The sequence below is a fragment of the Buteo buteo genome, chromosome 3 (assembly GCF_964188355.1).
Source record: "Buteo buteo chromosome 3, bButBut1.hap1.1, whole genome shotgun sequence".
Taxonomy (NCBI): domain Eukaryota; kingdom Metazoa; phylum Chordata; class Aves; order Accipitriformes; family Accipitridae; genus Buteo; species Buteo buteo.
Genome location: NC_134173.1, coordinates 20,365,856 through 20,385,142, shown reverse-complemented (window position 1 = coordinate 20,385,142; position 19,287 = coordinate 20,365,856). Strand labels below are relative to the sequence as shown.

Sequence of the window (19,287 nt, the reverse complement as noted above, 5' to 3'; positions counted from 1 at the left end):
GAAGGCTAACAGCCTGGTACATTGTAGCAAAGCTTACTATACATCTCAGTTCACTTACAGACCAAGTAAAAGGGTCATCTTACCCACATCTTTCCTCAGACTGTAATTGATCTACTAATTTAAAAGAACTGTGGTCACCATCAAATAAGAGAGAACTCACCTAACGTTAAGAGGATACACATATTAATACCCTTGGGCAGACATAGGGGGCATAGTGGAAAAATGAAAAGAAACAGCTATATACGAGGGATTATGACTACCTCCAGAATGAGGAAAACTTATTTTTAAATTTACTTTTATACATTAAATTTGTGTTCATTGCTTAATCAAAAGAATCTTCAACTCTATTGGAAAAAGTCAAGGCCACATCTCAAGTAGGGGCAAGTTATCTTAAAAGAGTCAACATAACTAGTCTATTCAGAAATATAGATGCTGAAGACTGGATGCTTGGCCTGTGTGTATGAGATTTCATATATACAAACAGTTCAGTTTAGTAGGCATTTTTGCTAGTCGAGGATTAAGATATTCTCCCCATTCCTCCTAAACTCAGACTTTTCCTAACTTGACACATCTTAAGTAATGGGCATATAATCAAATACTATTAAATTCTGGCAGTACCAAGCTACCATATGTCAGCCAAACAACTGCTTTAGGAAATCAAATGCATCATCTCAGCGTATTTCAGCTGTGTTAACTTAAACCATTCAAACAGCTTTAAGCTAATAGTTTAAGTGGATCAGATAATAGGTAGAAAAATAGAAAATCTCCTACTCCTGGGAGTAATAGTGCATCAGAAAACCCCCAAATGCACAATGTTTCAGGTCTCCCCTGTACCCCCATGTAGAACAATAAGCACAGAATCAATTGTGCTGAGGAGCAAAGGAAGTACTTTATGCTGACTTCAAAACAGAGACCAGCAGCGACCATGTGTTATTGTGAGACACCTTGAGGGGCACCTCCATAGCAAATAGTAACATTAACCGCCCTTGAGCCAATTATGTTCTGCATTGCACAAACCTCCTTCACAGCTGTCATCAGGAATATGCCCATGTCAGAACTATGGAGAGCTTAGAACTAAACAAGTGTCCCTGTACTATGGATGTTTTTCAGTGTAAAGGAAAAGAACTTCACATTATCAAATAAAATTCAGAACACCTTAGACTGATAGATTACAAAAGCCGAGACACAGCAGGTTACATCTGCTGCTCTTGAGAGTATTAAGGAGAAACTCAGATAGTTAGCAGGCATTCTCTTACTTAAAACTTTTGGTGATGGACTTCATATTTTGAAGCACTGCACATCCACCCCCTCTCCAAATGAAACAACTTTGAATAATTAGTTATAACCAAATTATCACCAGCAGAAATTCAGAGAAGCTCTCAACAACTTACTTCACTTTTGAAAGGGTAGGCTTTACAGTAGTAAATACTTTGAAAGATAACATTTGTCTGTGTGCCTTTTACAGGTGTCATATATGATGGTGTGTCTTGTAATGACTGTGAAGCCACTGTTTGTATTTCCACTGAATGGGTCTTTTAAATATGACATTACTGGTCAATATTAATTTGACATATGTCAATTACTATTTTCAGCACAATATTCAGAAGCAAGTTAGGAAGAATATGAAAGTTACAAAAATAAAACCAAAATATGCCTTTCATTGTACTGTATATTTAAAGACCATGTTACTTACAGTTGGGATGCATATTTTGCTCAAGGGATTGCCATCCAGAAGGTATGAGCCATTGAAGGTCACATATTCATCATAATATTGAGGTGCCTGAGGAATAACACTGCATAGTAATTTACGCTTCTCTTCTATTTTTTTTCTTATGTGCAAGTATTCAAAATATGGGTTTGCTCTCTCAGAACTGTATGGCTGAATTTCTTCAAGTTTCAAAGAATCAACAACAGCTGCCAGTGACTGCTGGGTTTTCTCCTTAGCTTGCAGTAAAGAAGGGTTCACTTGCACAGGCTGAGGCACACGCGACACCTTTCTTTTACGTGGATGATGTACCTGAGCATCATCCTCTTCTGTTAATCTAATCCTTGCTTTCATAGACGCTGACAATTCAGACTCTTTTTCTGATGTCTGCGTGCAGCCAAGTGGATTCTGCTTACCCTGGTTAGCAAGCATATTTGCTCTGTTCCTCGTAATTCTTTGAGGTACTTCTTGCTGTTCCACCTTCGGATCCTCAGCAATTTCTTCTTCTAGTTTAACTATTTGGCTGTATTTATGCACCTCTTCCTGTGTAATCTGTTGTGAACTATTTTCCAAATTACATAAAGAGGAGTACTGTGGTGGATCATCTGTCAACACATTTTCTCTGTCTGCAGTGCAGGGTTTTTTATTAGTCAATTCATTCATAATTCCCTTCGACATTCCTGAATTTAGTTCACAGAGATCGTTGGCTTTATTATCAACAACATGCACTGAAACCAACTTTTCTTGTTGGCCTTTTTCATTTCTCATGTCTGAAGTATCTCTTGTGTTACTATCCATTTCACTCTCAGCATTCTTACAAACAACTTTACTGAATGCGTACGAATTTACATTTAATTGTGAACTGCTATCGCTTTCAGGAATATCTTTTTCTAATGGTACCGTAGGTAAATCATTCACCCTTTCATAGCTCTCTGAAATATCCTTCACAGAGCTCTCAGAGTATATAGCAATGGGTGCATCAGCCTTCTTAATATTCGAAGGGAAGGAAGTGTTTTCCAGCTCTTTGGTACTAGTAGCATCTGTATCCAAAGTAGAAGTTGTAGTTTGAACTAGATTTTGTTGTTGTAGAAATGATGAATCTTGACTGCTAATGCCTGGTAAAGAAACATGTTTAGACACATCTGGGAGTGGCTGGATAGGTAAAGAACAAGGTGACTGTGAAGGCAAAAACGATGCAGATTTTTGAGAACTGGAACTTCCCTTAATTTCAGCATGCTGAGGGAAAATTTCAGATACTTGTTGCTCTCTTAATGTCCTGCTTTCAGAATTATGCATTGCTATAACACTGTTAGTATCTTGTTCTGATGCATCATAACCTGAGCTGTTAAACTCATTGTTTAATGAATTAAGTCTGTCAAAAGGCACGTCCCACGGTTTAGTTTGCTGAGTCACACCACTTTGACTACATGGCTCTAAATGCATATTATAGTCTTCTGAAGGGCTCAGCTGAGAAATATTTTTAATGGTACTTGTACCCATTGTTGCCTGCTTGTTGCTAACAGCTCCAGTTGGACATGATGTAAAGTTTGACTGCAAACCAGACATACTACTTTGAAAATCCCTTTCAAGCATGCTACACAGTAGTTCTGGTTTAGGAGAAATGCTAGCATAAGTCTGAACTGACGGCAGAGCCTTCTGATTATTTTCTTCTGATATTTGAGGCTGTTTGCTGTGTTCAGAAACAGCAGCAGGCATGCTGCATCTTCGAACCTCCGTAACAGGTCTACACTCATTTAAAACCAGTTTCACATCTTCAACAGATGCTGATCTAATGTACATTAGTGGAAGCCTGTTTGTGAAAGGTGGCTTAATGTGATCTGGCAACTCGGCAAGACCATCGGTCTCTTTTTCAAGAAGGGCTGGTGATTTAGCACTTGCCAAAAATGGTGATTGTGAGAAAGGCATTTGGGAATCAGAACCTTCTAGCATAAAGTCTGAGTCATATTCAATGACAGGCCTTGGAGTAGTTACTGTCGTATGGCAAGAATCCTCAGAGCTTGCAACTGAAACCATGGACACCGATCTGGAGCTCAGACCTGTCTTTTCACTTTCTGATTTGGGGGATCTATTTAAATTATCTAAAACCAATGAAGGCTTTGTAACATTGGCATTTCTTGTATCTACTGATTGTGATCTATTATTTGTAGCATCCTTCTGCTGTTTTTCCTTCATACAAACATCTGGCAACTCTGAGCTTTTTGAACGAATCAGTTCTTTGCTTTTTACTTCAGCTAATGAGTGTTTTGGTTTTTCTTTCATCTTGTTAAGTTCTAAACAAGTGCGGTTTCTTAAACGTTCCTTCTCTTTCTGTTTTATTTTTTCTTTATGTTTTCTATGCCACTGCTCTATTTCCAGATCTTTAAGGCTAAGCATTCTTTCAAAACTAGTCTGCATTAAATCATCGTTGACTAATCTTTTTTCTTTAGGTCGAGCATCCTTTGGTGCAGGAGCTGGTTTAGGCTTAAGTTTCTCATGTTCGAGTTTTAGTTTAAGTAAACTACTTTGATGCAGTTTATCTTTATGCTTGTCTCTCTCTTTGTACCTGTCTATATCTTTATCTTTTTTATCTTTCTCTCTACCATCTGCAGTTTTCAATAAATCATCTTTTGGTTTTTCTTTCAAAGATGACAGTTTGTCATGCACTGTTTTATTACTTTCTGTAATACTGCATCTCCTTTCCTCTTGCATGTGTTTTGAGTTTGCTGCTGTTGAGATCTCCTTGTCTTTGGATTTGTCTTTTTTTTCAAGCTCTTTTTCTTTGTCTTTAGTTCTATTTTTTTCTGGTTTAGTATATTCAGATTCTTTTTCAGACTGTTTGACTTTTCTTTCAGTACAGTGTTTTTCTTTGCTTTCAGTCCAATGTCTGTCTTTATCAGCCTTTTCTTTGTCATGCTTCTTATCAGTTTTTTCTTTACTTCTTTCTTTGTCATCAAGTTTTTTAGAAGTACCCGTGTTTTTTATTTTATCGTTTTCCTTATGGCATCTTTCTGCTTGCTGGAAATTCGGCTTCTCCTTTACTTTCTCTATATTTTCATTTACTTCTGCTTTTTCTTTCTCTAGCTTGTGTTCGTGTTTTACCTTTTTCTCTTTTTCTCCATTTTTTCTTTCTATCTTTTCAACATCTTTTTCTCTGGCTGAGGTTCGCTTTTCAGTCTTTTCTTTATTTTCCTTTAAATTCTTTTCCTGCTTTTCAGTATCTGTTTCTTTTTCTATTAAATGCGTGCTGGCTGCCTCATCTTTAACACCAAAGCAGAACAATTCCATTTCTTTATCTGCAAGCATAATTTCTTTTTCTTCTTTTGTATCTTTTATTTTTTCATCCTTGAGAAACTTCTCATTCTCCTTTTTGTTCTTCTCTTTCTCTCTCTCCTCTTTAGCATTTCTCTCTTTCTGGAACTGTCTCTCCTTAACTAACTTATCTTCTTTTGCCACAGCTTTTTCCAGCTTTGATTTTCTGTCTGAAGAAAGAGACTCATGTTCTATATTTAACAACATATCTTCATTTTCATCACTTCTGAAAAAGTTCTCTTTCCAAAATTCTCTGTCAAACTCAATACTTCTTTGAACCTCTTTAACATTATCTTTATGTTTATGTTTTTCCTTCTCCCCATCCTGTTCCTTTTTGTGCTTGTCCTTTTCTCTTTCTTTGTGCCTTAATTTATGCTTTTTAAGTGTTTTACCTTCCTTGTCAGTCTTTCTCAGAGTATACTCTGAATTCTCAAATGTTGAGCTATTATCTTCCTCTTTAAATTTAGGACTAGATTTTTCACCAAATTCTAAGTTAAAATCTTTTTGATGATGCCTGCTTTTTTCTTTGTGCTTGCAAGATTTGCCACTAGAACTTTCTACTAGATATTCAGAATCAGTGTTGTGATCATAACGAACTAATTCAGATTGCAATGTTATTTCAGAACCTCCTGGTGATAAGCAAGTTTTGGTGTTTTCTTGCTTTAATGGTGTTGACTGCTTTTCACTTAATCCACAGGGATGCTTCGGAGATTTGCCAGCAGTGATATGAAACAGATGTAAAGAAGAATCGTCTTTTGGGGTGAAAGACTTCTTAAAGGTTTCTTCCTCTCTAGTTTTATCTAAAGAATCTAACCCAGAAGTAGCTATATTTGTTACTCTAGCATTTTCTTTTTCTTGCTTTAGTTCTTGATTCTCTTTATTTTTGCTCTGATTTTTTACTTTCCTTTTAACTTTGCCTTTTTGCTTGTGTTCATTTGTAACTATATATTCTTTCTTCACTCTTACATCAGAATTTGATGTCTCTGAAATAGAGCAAGGAGAGACTGTCTTCTTGTCCTGAAGTATTTCTTCATCTGAACTTTCAGAACTTGAATACAGAACTCTAGATGGTTTCTGCTTTTTGCTTTTAAATGATTTTGAAAAGACAACTTTTTCTTGTTTCACAAATACGCTGTTCTTTTCAACTTCAGTCTCATCCTCTTTCCTTAGGTCTTTCCTAAGAATATGTTTATCATCGATCATTTTTTTCATTTCATCTTCATCATCATCTTTAAACTCATACTCATCAAGAGCAGATGGAAGTGGTGCCTTACTAGGGACCATTTGTTTGCTGTCATTGGCTACAGAGTCCTTTTCTGCTTCTGAATCCACATTCCCCTCTACACTGGAAGGATTTACAGATGGAGCTTCTTCAGAATCTAGAATAAGAAAACAAAAAATGAGTTGAATATTGATGGGACATTTTTCACACTTTAGTTCAGGACAAAACAGTTCAGCAGTCACACTGCTATAGAAATGAAAAAAGAAAAAAACACTCAAAGCACACAATAAACCTTCTCACTAGAATTAAGCTTTTTAAGAGAAAACAAAAGGTCATGAAACCAAAGTGCTTCCCACACTTTACAGCTCTAACGCAGGTATGTAAAAATATTAATTAGCATTTATATCCCAATCTAATCAAAGCAATGCACTTTAAATATTGTAAACTTCACCTATTGTGCATAATTCCTGCATAACCCGACTCTTTCTCAAGGATATCTTACTATGATGTCTTATTCCTCTAGGAATTCATCAACTCTTATGCTCTCTAACTACTAAACTAAACTATGTTCTTCTACATGAACTATTTAGTCATGTTTCAACAGCAGATAAGCTTTTATTCTTAAAAGACAAAGAGCTGCTCATGTAAAGAAATTCCCTCATGAATCTTTATGCACCTGATATGGACAGCCTAAACTAGACTATGCTATAATTCACTGCAACTGGTCTCTGCTATACGAGTGCATAGCATGGAGCAAGTATGTTGTACTGGATGTCTTGGACTTGCAAGTCCAAAATGTAAACCTCTCAACTGTTCCTAAAATTAAATCTTAGGAAACATATGGAGTGTTATCATCACCTGATCATACAAAAATCTAGAACTCAAAAATCTTAAAAAGTCTTTCTGGATATATTGTTTCCTCCAAATAAGGTTCTAAGTCAAGCCTCTTCAGCTGAATCTATCAGTTTGCTTTTTGAAAAGAACTGAGTATTGTAATATTCAGTACCATGACCCAGAGATTTGACATACTGAATAAAAAGTAACAGAAGAGTTTGAAATAATAGTGTAAGAAAAGTTATGAGATAGTTTCAATACATTAAAAGTTTGAATGAGGAAAAAAAAAAAATGTTCTGCTGCAAGATTCCTCCTCATTTCCAATAAGATCCTCCATGGACCAACTGCCAGTACACAATGGTTAAGACACATACCTTGCCAGCAGGCTTCTCAGCTACTTTGTATTCAACAACACAGTATCAGTAAAATAGATCCCAGAAGTCCCTATTACTTTTTATATTATCTGTAGCACCCAAAACATATTAGTAGTTCTGTGCTACCAGCTTTTTATATATTCCCTCCCTGGCCCATATGTACAGGCCATCATCTTCCTGCCTTAACTCTAACCACTCCTTGTAGCTTGTGTGTGCCTTCCCTTCACCATTTTCCTACCAGATAGTTGCTGCTTCTCTCTTCCATGTCCCTATTTGCTTTGCTCTTACCAGTCTTTCCCCATTCCAAACACATCAGAGAGCTTACTCCTTAATGACTAAAGGTAAACCAATGAAAGTGCAGGAGACAGATCACCTATTCTCTAATCCTGACTCCTTGAGAAACTGCAGAGAACTTTCTGCTCCTCTTAGAAACCAGCCCATGGAAACTAAGCAATACCTTGCACAGACAGACAACTGTTGAGGAATCAATTGCTAAATAGTTACAAGTTTCTATTATGCATATGTAAAAATATTTTTCTTAAGATTAATGATTTGGCTAAGCTTAAGTAGATTCTGTGGAGCAATGCCATAACTGTCCCTTAAAACAGAATGACTATGCACTGTATTTCAGACTATTCTTCTAATGCCAAAAAAGTTAACGCTACATCAGAACATTTATTAGCTCTACATAGGGCAATATGACTTTTTTTTGCTTTTGCTTGAAGTACAGTGAAACCTTGAATAGAAAACATTCCTAGGGGTTTGGTTTGGGGTTTTTTTTTGTTTACTTAGCTGGTTTGGTTTGGGTTTGGGTTTTTTTATTGACAGGGAAAAAGAAACTGACTTTCACATCATGTGACACAATGCTCTCCCTCATGTAATTTTCACAAAAATCACAGATTGGTTGAGGTTGGAAGGGACCTCTGGAGGTCATCTCATCCAACCCCCCTGCTCAAGCAGGACCACCCAGAGCCAGTTGCCCAGGACCATGCCCAGATGGCTTTTGAATATCTCCAAGGATGGAGACTCCACAACTTCCCTGGGCAACCTGTGCCAGTGCTCAGTCACCCTCACAGTAAAAAATGTTTCCTGCTCTTCAGGGTGAGCCTCCTGTGTTTCAGTGTGTGCCCACTGCCTCTGGTCCTGTCACTGGGCACCACTGCAAAAAGCCTGGTTGTGTCCTCTTTCCACCCTCCCTTCAGGTATCTGTACAAGTTGGTAAGATCTCCGTCAGCCTTCTCTTCTCCAGGCTGAACAGCCCTAGGTCTCTCAGCCTTTCCTCATAGGGGAGGTGCTCCAGTCTCTTCATCATCTTCCTGGCCCTTCATTGGACTCTCTCCAGTATGTCCATGTCTCTCTTACAATGTGGAGCCCACAACTGGACCCAGCACTCCAGCTGTGGCCTCACCAATGCTGAGTAGAGGAGAAGGATCACCTCCCTTGACCTACTGGCAACACTCCTCCTAACGCAGCCGAGGATACCACTGGTCTTCTTTGAGGTAAGGGCACATTGCTGACTCATGTTCAACCTAGTGTCCACCAGGACCCCCAGGGCCTCTTCTGCAAAGCTGATCTCCAGCTGGTCAGACCCTACTCTGTACTGGTGCATGGGCTTGTTTCTCTGCAGGTGCAGGACTTCACATTTCCCCTTGTTGAACTACATGAGGTTCCTGTCAGTCCATTTATCCAACATGTTGAGGTCCCTCTGGATGTCAGCACAACCTCTGGTACATCAGCCACTCCTCCTAACCTTGTGTCATCAGCAAGCTTCCTGAAGGTACACTCTACCCCAATCATTAATGAAGATGTTAAACAGGACTGGACCCAGTATTGATCCCAAAGTACACTGCTAGTTACTGGTCTCCAACTAAACTTCATGCCAATGATCACCACTCTCTGGACCTGGCCATTCAGCCAGTTTTCAATCCACCTCATTTCTTTTATTCAAAAGAAACTGAATTCCTCAAGATTCTGTGAAAGTAGAATGAAAAGTTCCTGCCTGGCACTCAAGCAAGTTAACTGATGGTCAAGAATCTTTTGCTTCCAAGGAGACAATAGTTCTTTCTGTGCCCCAAGAGGTGATACCTGCTCCTTAACTTGCAGAAATACAGTAGGGGCCAAGAATTACTGCCTCCATGTAAGCACGCTACTATCTGGTCACCTTCACAAACCAGTGATTCCCCCACGGGCAGGGACTTTACTGAGTAAGTGTAACTAATAAGTTATACCCATGGGAGACATTAGCTCCCAATTCATCTACTAAGGATGTGAAATAAGTGACTTAGGGGATATTTTCTCCCAAGAAGACCTCTCAGAAACCACTTCATATCATAATAAATATGGTATTTTTCTCTGTATCTCTCTCTGGTAAAACCACCATTCTGAGGTAGGGCTGATTTGGAGAGTGGCAAGGGCTTATTAAAGAGAGAGAGAAGGGAAAAAAAAGTCTGAATAAACATTTCAGATAATTCAATTGAAAGTTTTGAAAACTACTTGTAAAGCTAAAAGTGGAAAACAACCTTAGCAATAGCAATTGCTACCTGCAGCAACTCTGAATAGCTAACACTGTGCAAAAGATTAAAACCACCTGACTTCAGACAAATTGACACACCTGAAGTACGCAATTAAATGGGTTTTACCTGAGCAACTGTCCTCATCATCAGAGATGGGCACCTCCCTTTTCAATAGCATTTCCAACTCTTCTGTTTCAGCAACATCAACAGGTCTCTCCCCATGCTTATTAGCTTGAAATGGATTTCCACCATGTCGAAGCAAGAGCTTCACAATCTGCAGCATTAAATAAATGAAGTTTTAGGTTTTTCACAGCATATTACTTGACCAGCATAAAAATCTTTCATTGCACACAAAATGTGGATAATGTGATATGCAATCCTAAACTCCTACCTGTGAGACAGACTGGAAAGCAAGACTTCAGCAACTAGATTGCAAAGTCCAGGTGTATGTAATCTGCTCATTAGAAGAGGCAATGAGGAAGACTAAAAAAAGTTGTCCTCTTGTTACACAGACATAGCATCATCTTAAAGAAAAGCAACAGTGGCCTTTTGTTTGTGCTGTTATAGTATTTCCTCACACAATTCATCTGGTTTCTCACCTACCAAGCTCTCTACTCTGCAGCTGATTCACCTCCTTGCTCTTAATTTTATAGCACGTAACTCTTAAGAACAGGAAAAGTTTTTCAAGTAGCAGTACTATTGGTTTCCACAGAATTTCAGAAAAGCCCTGACAGAGATCCAAGTATCTTATTGGAGGAATAAACTACCGCCATCCCCAACTGAATACAATACAGCAAAATCATCAATTTCTCTAGCATCAAGGGCAACGAATTATTAAAGTTACAATGATACCAAGGCCTCTGCATTTTCAGCACAGTAACCACTATGAGTTACTTTTTTTTTTTTTTTTTTTTGTCCTACATGCTAGGAATGGGAAATTCAGCAGACAGTGATATGTTAACATGAAACTTCAGAATTTTTCCAATACATAGTGTCAGTGAGATTGTCCCAGATAGGTATGCTAAGACCAGACAAGCAAGAGGTCCAGTTCTCCAAAACTCTACAATTTTATGCAAGTTTAATCTAAAGACCCACTTTTGTTTAGACACCCATAAGAAACAGTTACTAAACAGTTAATAAAAATTTCACAATCAGATTATCACAATTCATTTCTCTAGCCTTTCCAGAAGATCCTTTCAAACTGCGTATCTTGTTTGGAAGGTATACCTGATCTAAGGATATTTTCTATTTTTTGCTTTATACAGCAGATCGCACACATAGTAATGAAATAAAAGAGATATAAAGGGAGAGCAGAGTAATTTCTGCATCTCGTTTGCAGAAAACAAGAACAAATTCAGAAATTTATGTAAAATACCTAGTGCTCCATTTTCTTCTCCACTAAGTCATTATTGCTAAATTTTTTAAAAAATTATTAAGACTATATATACATCACTGCTCTATTTCAAAGTCCATAAACAAATATATAAAAATAAATGTAGGATATATACCTTTAAATATTTTTTTATATATGTATATATATACACATACACAGAAACCCACAGTATACTGTTTGGAGACATTTTTCTTTTGAGAATTCTATACAGTAGAAGTCTCTCTCTCAAAAAAAAAGTCACCAAAATGTTTATTTATTAAAAAAGTAAAAGTGAAACTGTTACATATTTAAGAAAACAGATACTGGCAGAAAATATATGGGAACAGAAGTATAATGAAAAGCAAGATGAATCAAAGAAAACCAAAACAACTTTAAGATGCCCCCAAAACAGCAGAAGCAGAATTATAAAACCATATGACAGCAATCAGGACAGTTCAGATTTGTTCTAAAGACTGAGCATTTCAAACTACTTATTTACTCCCCTCCCACTCTCCCAGTACACCAGTACACTCACGTTTCTATGCCCACTACTAGCAGAATCATGAAGTGGCGTATCATCGTCCAAGCCCTGTGTGTTCACATCAGCTCCTGCTGCTATCAGGACTTTAGCAACATCATAGTAACCGACATTACAAGCTTCATGCAGTGGTGTCCAACCTATAGTGAAAAGGGGTAAGTGTAAGTTTGAAAGGTCAAAGATTTAAGTTTGTTTTTTCCTCCTGTGCTATAGATCTCTATTGCCTTGAAACATTTCAAATTACACACAGTAGTTGGCAGGAAGATAATGCCATCCATCTGATGAATAACATGCTTTATCAGCTTCAAACCTCATGCCAAATTCCAAATTTTACTGTGATTTTACTGTGATTAAACTGAACACAGAAAAAATCTGGCACAAAATCCCCAGGCTAAACACATTAGAAATTCTTTGACTAGTGAGCATTTGAACACAGTGTTAGGCATATATAAATAACATTATTCTATATAGAAACAGTTTGAAAACCACACTACTGGAAAGACTAAGTATAGCAAATTATCATAACCAGTGCTCCTTTAGAGCCATTGAACATGTAGCAGGAATCACTAATAACATTCAGCAGCTATTAGACTAGATACCAAGCTATTAATAAATACTGGTGGAGAAATTATTCTTGATATTTCCTAGAATATTAGTCATTTTTAGCAATTTTTATTTCCACATTGATAATCTGAAGTTCAGTGCTCATTTTTTGCATCAACTGAAGATGATGGTCAACCCACACACACTATACTCCTTACCTCTGTTTCTTCTCCTCAACTTGATGCCTTCTACTTCATAGCTGCCCTGAACTTCTCACCTGCTGTTGATGCCTTCTCAAAGCCCAGTTTTGGCAAGGCATTCAACTTTTGTTTCCAATATAAAACCAGTGCAAGTCTGGAAGAGTTTATTCACTTGAACTCAGTGACTAATCAGTAATGGTCTTGTATGTCCATGAAGAGGAGGTACAAGAAACCCCTAATTTAGCTAATCCCCCAGTAAGGTGATTTCTCACGTTCATCTCTCACTCAACTTCTCACCTGCTACTCATTTAAATTAAAAAAAAAAAAAAAAAAAAAAAAAAGCTTCTACTTTATTCTACAGCAAAACACTTCTTCCTGATCTTCATATACTAGATTTCCTCTGCAGTTATCACTTCGGTCACTCACTTCCCACACTGCCTGGCTACCACCTCCCTCTCTCCACTTTCTTGTCATTTGACCTTTTCCCACTCACCCACAATCATGACACCCTTCTGCTCTCAGCCCTCTGATCCCTGTCTTCTTTCCCCTTATTAATTCTCCCCAAAATTCATTCTTCTCCATGTTCTACTGCTTTGCCTTTCTATCCTATCACCATGTCTGGCGTGCCAACTCTAGTCCTGACTTGTTCTCAACATCTGTTTCTTTACTCTTGTTCTCACGCGGCAGTATCATTCTAGGAGATATCCCATGAGCAGGATTACCTCCTCCATTACTAACTCATTTTCTGCTCCTTTAGTTCTGTCAAATTCTTAGCTAAAAACCTCTAAACTTCACTGCATCCTAAATTCTTATTTTTTTCCATTCATGAATCACTGCTCAAATCCTCCACCTCTTCTTGACTACTTCTTCCGTGCAGGATTTTGAAGTTCAGCAACCTCTGCTTCTCACTTTGGACTACCAATGGAAAAGTATCTCACTTGATCCCAAACACCTCCTCCAGAGTTCTGAATGAAGTCTACAACTACTTGCTCCCAACTGATTCTCAGAACCAGCTCTCAGCCATTCCTCTCATACATTCATCTGCCTTTAAAATTAGTTAAGTATCTGTACTAGGTCAGGCTGGGATGAAGTTACAAAGTTAACTTCCTTCATAGCAGCCCATACAGTGCTGTGCATTGCATTTGGGGCTAAAACAATGTTCATGACTCACCAGTGTTTTGGATACTGCTGAACAGTGCTTGTACAGTGGCAAGGCTTTCTCTCTTCCTCCTCCCACACAAGAGGTTAGGAAGGGACACAGCCAGGACAGTTGACCCAAACTGACCAAAGGTATATTCCATACCATACAATGTCATGGTCAGCAATGAAAGCTCAGGGAAAGGAGAAGGAAGGGGGAGGGGGGGATGTTTGCAGTTATGGCATTTGTTTTCCCAAACAACCATTACACTTGCTGAGGCCCCACTTCCCAGGAATTGGCTGGATATTTGCCTGCCGATGGGAAGTAGTGAATTAATTCCTCTTTTTCCTTTGCTTGCATGTGCAGCTTTTGCTTTTCTTATCAAACAGTCTTTAACTCAACCCATGAGGGCTTTTTTCCATCTTATTTTCTCCTCCTTCCTGTTGAGGAGGGGGAGTGAGAGAGCAGCTAAGTGGGTGTCTGGCAGCCGTCCAAGGTTAACCCAAAACAACATCCCTTCTTGAAGTGTTTTTATACTCACTGTGATTTCTATGGGTCCGTCTTCCCCTGAACTTCCCCTGCTTTTTCTAAAATTGCTCTTTCAACAAGTTCTTCCCATCTCCCCTCTCAACTTCTCTGAAGATCCCACCGGGTTCTACTTCTGCTTCCTTTCTCTTCTTCCTCTACAAATGAGTCCTGGGCAGCCTCATCTTCAAACACAAATTCATCTACCCGACCAAGAAATCACTGATCTGTTTCTTACCTAAAATCAAAATTTTAGTCCATCTCATTAATATCTTCTCCTGATGTCAAGTTAGAGCTGACAACTAATTGAACCATATTTCTCTCACTGGGGCCTGCTACCTCAGCTCATCTCACTACTCCCATTGAGAGTATAATTCTCCTTATTACCATTCAGACCCATAAACTGAGCACCTTTAGCAGGCTTCACTGTAGGTCTAGTCAAAACTCTCATTCAGACCTTCATTATGGTTTTGCTTCTATTATGCAATGACTCTATAAAAACTTGAAACTGCTAGTGCTGCCAGTTAATTATACCAACGAGCGTTCTCAACATCCTCTTTATTCCCTTGATATGCCAGCAACTCCTCACAAATTTTGTCACCTTTTCTTCAGCATTACCTTTTGCATTGGAAGCACAGTCTTTCTGAACATAACCAAAAGCAACATGGCTCTTTCTTATATTTATTTCCTCACTTTGCCATAATCCACTTGTACTGTGGATGCAAAAAAGCCAGTGTATAATGGCTAATGTTGAGAGGTAGAAGGTTAGAAACAGTTTGTTATGCTGTTGATATAATGTGCACATGATACTTGTATTATTTTTTTTAGAGTTGTCCTTGCATTTAAGAGAGAAACATCTACTGAACTCTATCTTTTTATAGATGTCTCTTAGCCCCCAACTCCACAACAACCTCTGCACAAACCCTTTATCCTCTGATTTAGACTTCCTTTAACTCTTTCCATCCCTCCTTGTTACCCCAACCCCCTTCTGTGCCCTAAATGTCTACCCAATACTCCAGCTCCTAAGTCTCATGCCCATTTACACTGGTTGAGGAAAAACCAGCAGGTACTTTGGCTTATCTCAGTATGCAAATGTCTTTAATATGGTGCCTAGCCAATCAACAGCTGGCACCTACTGAACTCAAAACTGCAGGTTCTGTCTTCTGTGGAAGCATTACTTTGGGGATCTCATATTTACTCTCCTGGAGATTTTTTACTAAAACCTGTAGAAACTTAACTACCGTGAGAGTATCAAAAGCAAAATAGGCAAAAGTTTGCCAGCAGGTTCCAAAAAATTATTTAGGAGGCCTTGCTGACAAATAGGCAGCACAGATGTTTCCTTACAGAAAAGTTAATAAACAGATACTAAAAAAAGTAAAGAAAGATACCAAATAAAGGATACTAAAAATATGGTACAAGTTACAACTTACCTTAAAGTTTATCAATCAGTGCTGAAATCATAGCAGAGAATGACATACCAAAACTAGTATTAATCTAGCAAGATTAGAGGACAAGTGCATGCTATACCACACCCATCTGCTTTGATGCGTATTAGCTGTCACAGTAAGACGACAGTGTACATTACAGTGCTACCACCTTCACTGTTACTAAACTTTGCATCTCCTCACATAGCCTACAATCCCATTATCAGTTACTGACTTGGCCTAGTATAATTCTTTAAAGTTCAGCAAGCAAGCACATGTATTTTTATATATGCCTAGTGTGCAAAGGCCCTGGCCACAACCAAAACATCCAGGTATTATTATACCATTCTAATATACTATGGACTACAGTGTCCCAGTACTACCACTGCCATCAGAAATAAAAATTTCCCATCAATTTTGTTACATTTTTCATTTGCATATAGCATGAACTGAAATTAAACCTCTGACAAGAACTTCAGCAGTAATATTTAATTCATACAGTTAAGAGAACACATATCAACTTACCTGCAAAGTCTTTTACGTTCACATTTGCACCTAAACTGATTAGCTCCTTAACCTGTTTAACATCCCCTCGAATTGCTGCCATATGTAGAGGAGTTTCCCCTCGTTCATTTCTCTTGTTAACTTTGTCTTTTTGTCTTGAAGAGGAGCTTGGAGTTTTCTTTTGCGTTGGTGTTGTTTGTAAGGGATGATTTAAGGCAGAATCTACAAAATAAGTTTTTAAATGGTAACTAAGTTATTTAACACTATATTTACTTCATTTAACAATTGTATTCAAAGACTACTACTACCAGTGAATAATTATGTTTAAATAAGGGACATATTTGACATTTCACATGTATCAATACAATGTCTCTTTTGCAATGCGCAAAAGGGTGTTTTGCAAAGTCTCACTATTTTTAAAGTAGGTTTCAAGGACAGACGAAGTCTATACAAAATACAAGGTTCACATATTCTGGTATAAATTCTGCTGAAACAAGACAAAGCATCACTGTGCAGATCAGTACCTACCCTGCTAACCCTTCCTCCAGCATATCTTCACTGTATTTTTATGTAGTGGTATGCCAGTTTACGGATATTGGTTGTGCATTGTACTCCCTGCACTTTCTCAGTTGTGCCACTACAAATGTTTTTGGGCAGACTGGACAGTAAACTACTATTACTAAAGTTTTTCAAAATATTCTCAAAAATAAGGGAAGCCACAAAGGCAGATTTACACAAAAGGAGAAACTACAGTGAGACAGCCTGTACTGTATTTTTCTGGTAGTCTTTGGTTACAGGGTGTCAGTTCAAATATTATCTTCTGTAAACTTATTAATATATTTGACAGAATATAAGCTTCTGACAACAAAGTGCTTTAAGAATATAAATATATACTGAAATCATAGAATTCTAGCTAAAATATTTCCCTTCAAATATTATTCTATTGAATAGTGCCTATTAATTAAAAGTGGAATCCCTAACCAAGGCAGTCTGGTTCTATTTCAGTAACAGTTTAAATAAAAGTATGCAAAACTTCAGGCAATGTTTCTAGTGATTTTATGGAAAGAAGAGAGCCTGGAAGCCCCAAATTCTTCTGCCACTTTTATGATGCACAACAGGGAGCTAGAGCGTACCGGTCCGGCTGTTTCCATCGTCATGATTCCCTGAGTTTAATCTCTCAAGCAACTGAGAACATATCCATGATCCAGGGACTCAAGGGTTTTCATATATGGGGTAGACTTCCCCAGCAAGAGAGACTAAAGAATATTTTTTATTTCACCCACAAAGTATTCCAAAATCTGAGGAGCTTTTTAAAGATACCTCCTCCTGCCATGAAATTGTCTTGTGTTTCTCTACACAGATTTTGTTTTTAATACAGCAGGATAGTAAAAGATTAGGTAACTGACACCAAACTCTTAAGGAAAACCCAGCCATTCACTTTTAAATGCCAAATTTGTAAAAACATTATATGGGTAAAACATATACATACATGAAGATTTTTTAAATACAACTGGATCAAGGAAAGCTTGAAATTCTGAATTAAAAAACAAGGTGTCTCTCCTCTCCCATTAAATCCCAAGGAGACAATCCAGTTTTCTTCTAATTACAATTCTACTCCAAATGGAGGCAATGAGACAGTAGTTAAACTTCACAAAAAACAGTATTTCAGTTTTTAATTAATGTATATGGAACGGTGTTTGAGAGGCAAAAATAATCAGAAGAAGAAAAGAGACTTTCAGGTTTTACAGCTATCATGATGCAAATCTTTGCGCATAAATAGAGAAGGTCAAGAATTTTTCATCAAATTACCTGTCAATGCACAATAGTTTTACCAGAATTACTAATAATTTAAAAATTTTTCAATAAAAACCAGGGATTGTTGAAAACCAGTAGGGTTCAGAATATTCTGATTGGGGTAGAATTAAACAGGCAGAAGGAAGAAAGCTGTTAACTTTGTAAGATCACCTGGACTGTTGTCTCTTGCTGTCATCTGCATGAGAAGTGCCATCTGTTTGCGCTCTGACAGAGGATAACCAAAAAGAATACTAACTGGTGTTGATTTCTTATTTCCAGCATCCTTCTTCATTTTCTTTTTCTCCGGACCTTCCTTCTCTGGAAATATTAACATTTAAAAACTGAAACTGCTGTTCTATTAGAGCATTTTTCTAGAAATAAAACATTGTTTTAAGGTATGTGAACTGGTGATTGATGGCAGGTGATGAAAAACAGAAATTGCATCTCTAATTTGCTGCATTTGCATCAGTTTTGATTACCTGTTCTAATCATATCGAGATAATAAGCTACTGAGTTAAAGCACTTAAGTAAGCTGTAAGGAAGATTACTAAAAAATTCTAAAAGATGAAAAACCTGTTTTACAGCAGGAAGACTGTGTATGTCACAACTTTAATTTTCAGAGAATCAAGTCAGGCGCTTAAAAAAATTCTGTAAGATCAGCTAGTCAACTTTCAGCCCTGAATACTGACTCAAGACTGTGCTCTATTCTACTTCTCTCAAGACACCACGTTAAAAATTAGGAAAAGACTTTTTAATACTGGTATTTTTTAGGTAATTGGATAAAAGATTGTTTCTCTCAAACTCATCCTGTTACTTCACCTTAAAGCAATTTCTTCTCCAAAATTCATATCCTTCAAAAATATACAGTTATTTTATATACATAACTTCTTTCCTTTTATGCATATTTACTGTAGTTTAGTATTTCATGTCTAAGATTTAAACCAGGAGCTAAAATTACACATCTGAATAAACAGGTAATTTCTAAAGCTATTCAGTACCTACAAACTCCCACAGATCTTCAGATTAGTTAAATGTGCTCTGAAATGAGATGACTTTTTAATATCTAACAAATTTAAAAACTAGAATTTTATTTGCGTAATTTGGAAACTTTGGTCTATGTCTTCCATCCTTTTCAAAAGTTCTTCCTTCATTTTTCTGTATAAAGGTCTCCTAAACCAAACACAGACATTTAGATTAAAGTATGATAGAAAACAACTGATTTGTGATTAAGCGACTTCGACTAAATCACTTTTAACTGGAACAGTATTTAACGACCTTAACATTAAACAAGT

At 37.4% G+C, this 19,287-nt stretch overlaps 1 protein-coding gene across 8 annotated transcripts in view; it reads right to left on the bottom strand.

The window, feature by feature from the left end:
* The window catches only part of ANKRD12 (ankyrin repeat domain 12), a 69,487-nt gene that overhangs the window by 12,815 nt on the left and 37,385 nt on the right, over positions 1 to 19,287 (bottom strand). For 7 of the 8 annotated variants that reach the window (XM_075022995.1, XM_075022991.1, XM_075022997.1 and 4 more), the window contains 5 exons: positions 18,167 to 18,313; positions 16,223 to 16,423; positions 11,865 to 12,007; positions 10,084 to 10,231; positions 1,694 to 6,393 (listed from right to left, as the gene is read on the bottom strand). In XM_075022995.1, the coding sequence (XP_074879096.1) occupies positions 1,694 to 6,393; positions 10,084 to 10,231; positions 11,865 to 12,007; positions 16,223 to 16,423; positions 18,167 to 18,313 (5,339 nt within the window). Of the gene's footprint in view, positions 1 to 1,693; positions 6,394 to 10,083; positions 10,232 to 10,348; positions 10,412 to 11,864; positions 12,008 to 16,222; positions 16,424 to 18,166; positions 18,314 to 19,287 lie in introns of those variants that run through there. The other variant, XM_075022999.1, reaches the window with a different exon arrangement.